The sequence below is a fragment of the Anneissia japonica genome, unplaced genomic scaffold (assembly GCF_011630105.1).
Source record: "Anneissia japonica isolate Jap-2015-1 unplaced genomic scaffold, ASM1163010v1 scaffold186_len17619_cov133, whole genome shotgun sequence".
NCBI lineage: Eukaryota > Metazoa > Echinodermata > Crinoidea > Comatulida > Comatulidae > Anneissia > Anneissia japonica.
Window position 1 is genome coordinate 8,210 of NW_022695996.1, and position 9,545 is coordinate 17,754.

At 34.2% G+C, this 9,545-nt stretch overlaps 1 protein-coding gene and 1 long non-coding RNA gene across 2 annotated transcripts; both read left to right on the top strand.

Annotated features, from left to right (window-relative positions):
- Positions 1 to 928: 928 nt before the first annotated feature.
- Positions 929 to 7,019, top strand: LOC117101680 (sodium- and chloride-dependent neutral and basic amino acid transporter B(0+)-like). The gene is made up of 10 exons (XM_033241708.1): positions 929 to 934; positions 1,131 to 1,596; positions 2,058 to 2,189; positions 2,709 to 3,060; positions 3,844 to 3,934; positions 4,072 to 4,175; positions 4,574 to 4,698; positions 5,169 to 5,281; positions 6,373 to 6,501; positions 6,795 to 7,019. The coding sequence occupies exons 1-10, from the start codon at positions 929 to 931 to the stop codon at positions 7,017 to 7,019; spliced, it is 1,743 nt and encodes a 580-aa protein (XP_033097599.1).
- A 77-nt stretch (positions 7,020 to 7,096) lies between these two features.
- LOC117101681 lies at positions 7,097 to 8,340 on the top strand. The gene is made up of 3 exons (XR_004444300.1): positions 7,097 to 7,254; positions 7,460 to 7,619; positions 7,876 to 8,340. It is a non-coding gene; the product is annotated as an uncharacterized LOC117101681 (long non-coding RNA).
- Positions 8,341 to 9,545: the final 1,205 nt, after the last annotated feature.

Below are 9,545 nucleotides of genomic sequence, written 5' to 3' on the forward strand. Positions count from 1 at the left end.
TTCTGCTATTTAAGTTCTTTGGTACAAGTACTTGCTGCGTTCGCGCAGAGTAGAAACTTCAGCCACAGCATACAAGTTCGTTTACATAAAGATGGCAATTCGCTGATCTCTTTATTCCATAGAAAGAGTATTATACTACCCTGTAATACTTACCTAAAATATAGATTTACGCTAAATTGTTGTTAGTCCTTATTTTTTAATGTCTTGTTGGAAAATATTTAAATATAGTAGACGAGTTGGACCGGTAAGCTACATTTTTAAATGAACTTAAGCACAGTAAAGATATGGAGTAAAATTTTTGTCAGTCAATGGATTTTGTTTGGAGATGTGTCGTGTTTGAGAGGGCGTTTATCAGTAATAGATTTATAATACCTCAGCATGTGAGGCAACAGAATGAACTGTCTTTTACTACGCAACTGTTTATGTTCAAAATACCAATTGTAATCTCACCAAATAATTATGTAATAATTTCGGTATTATATTTATTATGAAATTGTTAAATTCATTTTATATAGTTTTTTTTTTAAACAATTCTGCGTCCGTTGGCTTTTAACAATGCCTTCCCGTCTCTTTCTTTCAAGTATTATTATCTTGACACAGCCTAGCCTAGACTGAAATGTTAATTGTAATTGAAATGGTTCTAGTTCAAAAACAAATAGGCCTAGTTCCTATTCAAATGTAACTATTAATAATGGTTTCAGTTATACCTAAGGGATAGAGGATGCATTCGTAGGCCTACTATCGACACAGTGCAATAAGCCCAGTAACATAAATGTATTTGAGCAATTAAATTGGAGTTGAATAGCTTAGTGGTTAAGATGCTTGCCAGGGTCCTGGGTACAGTTCCTGTGACAGCCTAACTTTTTCTCACGACCTGTAGGCCTAGTGTGGATGTGGAGGAAGTTAAAAAAAAAGAAAGAAAAGAAGAATGCCGGTAATTAGTTTGGTGATTTTAATGTTTTAATTCGGAACACCTTTGTTAAGGCATTAATATGACTTTATTAAGTTTATTTATTTTTTTTGTTTTATTGGAATCTTTTTCTACAGAAATCTAAGCTTTATAGGCCTACATACCTTATTATAAATAACCATAACCATGCTTTGTATATTATTTTATTTTCTAAATTCAGGCTACTGAAGGTGTCCACACGTCGTTGAAGTTCGAACGTGAGGACGAATCTGTTTCTCATAGTTCCACTGACATCACAGTGCCAAGTTCACAAGTGGTGTCAGATATGGCCAGCAGCGCCAATGGACCTAATAATGTAGGCAAAAGTGTCGATATGCCTAAAGTAGATATTGACACTAAAATAGGCGCATACACGGGCGTCTTTACCCCCGATATGTCTAAGGAAGGAAATAGTGCCAATGGATCTCATGTAGCCAAGGGTGCCAATGGACAAGAGGTAGGCGGTGCCACCAATGTGTCCAAAGTTAGCGATGACGTAGAGAGTGGATTGTCATCCGGATCTTCATCTTCGGGGGATCGGGGAACTTGGGAAAGCAAAACGGCCTTCCTTCTGTCATGCTTGGGCTATGCTGTCGGTTTAGGCAATGTCTGGAGGTTTCCATATTTATGCTATGAAAACGGTGGAGGTAAGATAATTGACAATATTATATTCAATATCAGGCATATTTTTTTTTAAATAAAACTTCGATAAATTTTAATTGAACTGTATTGATGTGTTTGAAAACTTTAATTGCAGTTTGAATGCATAATTATTATGATTAAGTTTTATTTATTTTATTTTATTACATTTAGGCCCTACACGAAAAAGAAACTGGGCATAAAAAAACAAATGCAAAAACCTAGATAATCAACATAATATTACCTTATTTCTCAACCTTTAACATTAAAACTAAATTACATTTAGAATTGACTAATTCATTAACTGATTGGTTGATGACTGCACTTGGTTGGTTGATATAGGCTGGTTCATTAATTGATTGATTACATATTAATTGATTTATCGATCTCTTGATTGATCGATCGATCGATCGGCGGATTGACAGCAAGTAGATAGTATTTCAAAGAACTATTTTTTGTGTTAAATTAGGAGCATTTTTGATCCCATATGCGATCATGTTGTTCGTAGCTGGACTCCCGATTTTCTGTTTGGAATTGTGTATCGGGCAGTTCTCCAGGTCTGGTCCTGCCGGGTCATGGAAGATAGCACCAATGTTCCGAGGTAAGTACGTATAAAAATGTTGTTCATTATTTTCTTTTGTTCGTTTTATTCTTATTCTAATGTTTAAATGAGAATTCTAATACATTTTTGCATTATGCTTTTCGTTGGTCTACATCTCCGTGTTTGGACAGAGAACAAATGCCACTGTAAGCTCATCCATTTCCAAAACATATTTAAAAACAAAATACAATTGATGAATGAATTGATACCTTCACATCTAAAGAATAAGATTTAAAGCTAGAGACTGTCCGAAAGTTGTGTTATTTGTCAAATGTTATATTCAAGGCATTGGTAATGGAATAACAATGTTAACAGTGTATTTAATTTTATTTTGTTCGTTTTTATTTATTCTAATTTTTAATGAGACATGTTTCGTTATCCATTTCGTTGCTGCGCATCTTTTTTTATGTCTTGTGATGGTTCGGTTTTTTTTCCTCATTTTTTGTACGTTGTTTTTTTTTTTTTAATTATTATTATTATTATTTTAAATTGTAATTTGGGTTTTATTTTACTTTCAAGGCATTGGTTATGGAATGGTGCTGGTGTCAATCTTTATTGGTGTCTACTACAACGTCATTCTTACTTATACAATATATTACACAATTTCTTCATTCACCAACACACTGCCGTGGATTGGCTGCGGTCACAAATGGAACACTGACATGTGCTACGGTCTCTATGAAGACTGCTTACGCACTGGTCATAGCATCATGACCGATAACAACACGTGCGTTGATGTGTCCAGTCTTTCCGAGGACCTTAAAGAGTATTATCGTGTGGAATACAACAAAACGACTGGAGTAACGGACTTGTCAAATTATACGGATCCATTCAAAGCACTCAGAAAACTACCAAGCGAAGAGTATTTCAGGTAAAGATTTTTAATTATGACTCTTTTTTTATATATATGTTTTTCACTATCAATTTAACATTTTAATTTTTACTAAATTTTCATTTAGGCCCTACATCACATACAATTTCTGTTTCTGCCATTTGTGCCTTTTGATAAATTGAAATATTTTAAATATGAAAATAATACTTTCTGTCACAACAACATTTTAATGCATGAATTTGATTTATCCAACAAAATTTATAACAAAAAAATGGGCCTTCATCTATCTTTATCTCATTTGTATATTCATTTATATATTATATATACATTACATTATATAAATTATATATATACTGTCTCTTATACACATCTAGATGTGTATAAGAGACAGCCCCTGAATTAGAGTAAGCACCGCTTTCCATAGGGACCTCAATAAGATGAGATACAACCATGTTTAAATGAGACGCATAAATGATTCAAATTCAAGTATAAAAGTACATTAAAACCACAAAGAAGGCTAAAAAAATTTTTTAATTTCAGCACTTTATAATCAGTTATTTTATTACAAATAAATACTGGACCACAAAGGATGCCAAGTTAAAATTATATAAAACACATTTTCCAAAATACTTAACTTAAAATTTACTCATTCATGTTAATTAAGTCTCTAATGGAAAACAAAGAAGAATAATTACACCAAACCATTAAGAAAGGCCAAATTATAATATATAAAATGGATTATTGAAAACATTAAATTTAATTAAACATTCATTTTCAGCTGGCATTTAAGCTCATTAACATTTTTGAATCCCTAGTAATAAGAGGTGCAGTACTTCAAGAATGTTTGGCTTACTTAGGTTTTAATTCAAGTGGAGAAAAAAAAAGAAAATTATATTCAAATTTAAGTCTGCGAGTTCCGGCCATCCATAGGTGCCATCTTAATCATCATCATCTTAATATCATTGCAAGTACACTTTAAATGTACATTACACCTCAATACTGCTTGTTTGTTTAATTGATTGGTTGATTCATTCATTCATTCATTGACAGGTATGGATGGATGCTGCCGTGCAAATCTTCTTCTCCCTTAGCGCATCATGGGGTGGTCTACTTACATTGTCCTCTTACAACCGGTTCCACAACAACTGCTGCTTGTAAGTGACGGCTTTACTCCTAATTCTGATTGGGTGTTATTGTACTAATCCATTTTTACATACAATAACATCCAATCCGAATTCAGAATTTGTTTAAAACTTGTGTAGAAATAACAATAGCCACTTCCTTATTTTGAAATCCATGTGTATAAACTATTAAATAATACAGTCATACTAAAATAGTAGGGCCTAACGATCTTTTAACTTTCCGAAGTGACCCACAATTGATCGCATTTATCTGCTATTAAATGGTATAGAAATTAAATTTAATGTAGGAAATTAAACGCAGAAATATTTTGGCGGTCACCTGTCTGTCACTCTCAACCCTCGATCATTGAGGCAAACTATATGGATGACGAGTTTATAAATGTTACTGTAGATTATTTTTCTTTTGATAGCGACGCGATTTTAATTGCAATTGCCAATTGTGTGACTAGTGTATTTGCTGGATTCGTCATCTTCTCCATTCTGGGCTTTATGGCACACGAACTCGGCCGTGACGTCAGTGAGGTGGTTGATCAGGGTAAGTACGATAGGCCTACTTACGATGCACTACTATCGCTCTATTATTTAATTGTAATCTAAGAGATTTAAAAATTAATACAAAGTACAGAGTAATCAATTAATTTAAATAGTTTTAATAATTTTCAAATAAGCTCAACATAATAAACTTTAATAACTCATCATTTTTTATATTGTATGTATTTAAATGGGGATTTTTAAATGATTTTGATTTCCCTCCGAGTTTATAACACCCATTGGATTTAGATACAAGTCATTATATAGAGTAGTCTGCAAAAAATGGTGTAAAGGGAGGAGTGTTTACTGGTCTACTTTCGATGTTATGTCATGTCATACTTTAGTACCTAATAAGTTACAGCAAACATACTGTAATAGTAATATGACTATTTCACATCTAACTTAAATATTGAAAATTATTTTTCGAACATATCTTATAATTGCAATTATCGTTGTTCAACAATAATAATTCAGGTTTTGGCCTTGCTTTCATCGCCTACCCTGATGTCCTTGGGAGAATGCCCTTTGCACCGGTATGGGCCGTCTTGTTCTTCCTAATGCTACTGTCTTTGGGACTTGATAGCCAGGTAAGAAATGTTTAAAAAACATATTTTTGAAATGTTTAATTTGCGTAAATTTAAAATGAAGTGGATATGACTATGATTCAAAAAATGTATTAATCACATGTTAAATGAAACTGCGATTACTGCGTTAACACCTGGTGCATATTGGTCAATTGGAAAATATTGAATTTCAATGTCCATCCACTAATGATACCTTTCACGCGTCGATTTCCAATATCCATCCGCTAATGAAGCTCTGACTGTTTAATCAAGTAATAATTATACTGTCAAATGTATTGTTATATTTGACACGTTGTTTAACAGCGTAGTGGATGATTGACGTGAACCGTGGGAACTAATGTATCTAACGCCACGCGTTCCTTACCAATCCACACAATATATATTAATGATTAACCTCAACAGTGGCGTCACACTCGGGCGCTAACGGGGAGGCGGAGCGCCAGTTCCCCCAGGTACGAGGGGCCCCAACATTGTAGTTAACAAAATTGAATTCATGGATCTTTAAACAAGAGCTTGACTTCAACGTAAAAATGTTCAGATAGGCCTATTCAATTTTTTTTCTGATGTCTCTTTCATAATTCCATTATTATCATATAATTTTGCATTTATTTTGTCATGATATCTCTTGTATTCTTTAGTTGATAAATTCTGATAATTGTCTGAAAAAAAATAAATATTCCTCTTACTAGTTTTTCGATCAGATCAGATCAAACTACAGTAGCTGCATCAATAGCATCAAGAACATACTGCTAGCTGCCACGTGCGCGGCTCATGTCAGTAGGATAGATTCGATCGTGGATGACAGAAATATGCATTTCTCATGAAAAAATGTGGATACCTAACAGATTTTCAGTTGTAAGAATACAACCCTAAAGTAGCAAACAATTCCGGGTACCTAGGACAAAACCATTTCGGGGGATGCCCGGACACCCCACCCCAGGGGAGAGGTTTTAGAACAAAAGTCTCACGCCTGCAAATTTGTCAAACTTGGCATGTATGAGGCCCCCCAATAACAGTCAGCGCCAGGGCCCCACAAACTACGTGACGTCACTGAACCTCAAATTAATCTTTCGTCTATTATATTGTTGTTTTAGTTCACCATTATGGAGACCATTGTGACATTTATTACTGATATTTTCCCGGAGCTTCGAATCAAGAAGGCATGGGTGCTTTTAGTTGCATGTTGCAGTATGTTTCTAGCGAGCACCATCTGCGTAACTGAGGTATGAAAAATGATTAGAAATATCGTCTGAAGGACAGTCGTTTGGCGAATTATGATTGGCTAATGAAATAAATTATGCAAAATTATGTAAATTTTTGAAATAATGCATTTTTTAAGATGCCCTGATGTAGGGCTTATTTTATTTTCGACAGTAAGATTTGTAAATTTGCATAATATTTATGGCCTGTCGTTTGTTTGGATTATTATTTCTCTGTATACACAATATAATAATGTCCTTTTCGTTGGCTCTTGACTACCGTTAATTTGAATTTACTTTTTAACTTGGCACTACAGGCGGGGGTATACTGGATTGGACTTTTAGATTCATACGCGGCTGGTTTCAACATTCTTACCTATGCCACCCTGGAGTGTTTGGTGATTTCGTGGATGTACGGATACGATCGATTCAAAAACGATATCGGAGAAATGATTGGACGATCAAGGCTGAACTCGAACATGTTCTACTATTGGCGGATCAGCTGGTGTTTTATGACGCCACTAGCACTTATACACATCTAGATGTGTATAAGAGACATATGTATGTATGTATTGTAGGTATGAAATACATACAAATTATGGTAGACCTTCATGCAAGTCAGCACGCATACGTATCCAGTTTTTTACACCTGTATTTCCACAAACAATTTTGTGTTTTACCGACAGGTGCTATGTACAGTGAGCGTTGAATACTCAAGGAGTTCATCTTGGTAATTGGTGAAGTTCACGTTTGAAGTCGCCCTTAATTGTACTGTAGGTATGAAATGCCAAACCGTTTATATTAAATATAGTCATTAATACGTCTTAATACCGTTAGCCAGGACCCCCTTAGACGCAAGTTTGTCTTTGATACAACATTATTGTTGTATTGGCCTACATTATTTGAGGCTAAGTGCAATATTAATATTATGTAATAGAAGAATATGCAGCTAGTCATATCGCCCTTCTTCTATTCCTAGTAGCGGCTAGCCAAGCCCAGCAGGGGGATTTCTGATCGTCGTCATCAACGAGCTCCAGACTGTTGATTTGTATAGGCTCCCCTATAATACAGACAATTTCCCCAACAAACCTTTTTAACGGATCGGAATCATCACCAGCAATCATCGTATTTTAAATATTAAAGTAAGTAGGCCTAATCAACTTTATTTGTATAGATGTATTTAGATGTCAAATTATTGCATTCTCATGGATTGTAACTGGCGGTATTGCGTACTACATAGTATTATGTACTAATGAATAAATAAATCACAATTTAGTAAATAATTTTACTATTATTACATGTATTGTAATGCAATTAATTAAAAAGTACCTCATACTTAGACCGAAACGTGTGTATGAAAAACAAATTAAATCAAGTACGGTTATGTCATTTTTGCAGACAACTGAATAATCACCAAACAGAAGCTGTTCCACAGCACAACCGTATAAGCAACTAAACAAGAAGACATAAAAAATAATGAGGTCTTTCAGAGAATTGGCCAACGTTTTAAACTTTCTATCTTTTAGAAGGCCTACTGCAGATGGATACGGCAGTTGGCGAATAACGAAGTATACACACTTACAAACGGCAAGAACAGAAATGTGTACTGCCACTCGGGGATCTTTTTCATTTTGCGTAACAGAGCAATACGGATTTTTTTTTATACCTTTGGATGTCATTGAACCACCAGAACATGGAAACGAACGCTCAACAGCTACAATAGCAGAAGAACTTAGCTTTGCGAACTGAGAAACCTCCAACCTGCTTCTTCGACTTAAAACCAGTAAATTTGAAAGGTCATTAACAAACAACTTTTGTAAACCTGTAGCAGATGAAGAGTTTAATTACGCAATGAGTTTTGACCTTTCTCTTATACACATCTAGATGTGTATAAGAGAAACTTGAGAAACTTTCAACCTGAGCCTGTATCAACTTACAACCATGACTTTGAAATGTCATTGGCTAACAATTTTAGGCCTATGGCAGATGTAGAAAATCTTGCTTTGAAAATTTAAAAAGTTTCAACATGAGAGGCTGTTTCAACTAACAAGTGACTTTGAAATATCATTGCCAAATACATTTTCTAGACTTACTGTATAGCAGACAAAGCAATTTAATAAGACCGATATGTGTTTGTTTTGATTAAAAATGACTTTATTTTCGCTATTGAGGAACTGTCGAACTTTCAAATTCAGACTTTCAACATACAACAATTGACTTTGAAACAAATGCCTTTTTGCAGGCTTAGCGCAAATGAAGAGATTATGCCATTTTGTTTGCTGATTGGAAGAAAGGACTTTAATGATGTTGAGAAACTTTCAACTTGAAACTGTTTTAACTTTCAACCAATTACTTTCAAATGTCATTGCCAAACAACTTTTGTAAGCCTACATCACATGAAGAGGTTAGGGCATTATGTGTTCGTTGATGGGAAAATGGACTTTATTTTCGCTATTGAGAAACTTTCAACCATTAGGCCATTATTGTGTTTGCCGATTGGAAAATGGACAATATTTTCGCTATTTAGAAACTTTAAACTAGAGACTGTTCAACTTAACTAATGACTTTGAAATGTCATTGTCAAACAACTTAGCTTCCTTGTTGGAAAAAATGAAACTTCGTTTAAAATATGTAAAAAGCTTTCGACCTGAGAGACTGTTTGAAATAACAACCAATGACTTTGAAACATATTGCCAAACAACATTTTTAGAACTATAATAACTGACTGGAAAAGGACTTCATTTTTGCTTTGAAACTTTCAACTTGAGGTTTCAACTTACAACCATTGACTTTGAAATGGCATTGCTAAACAACTTCTGTAGGCCGTTATGTGTTTGCTGATTTAATAAATAAAAATACTAAAATGACAACACGATATTTGTGGGAGTGCCTCTGTGAATTTTACGGAGATACACTTTGAACTTTAAACTGAGCCAATTTTCAATATTTACTCCACTAATGTGCTAAGCTTGATGAAGTATTCTTACTACCGTCTTCACGTATTATTAATAAGTGTTGCATCTGCATAATGACCAAAATGCCATTGATGTACACTGTAATATTGCTCT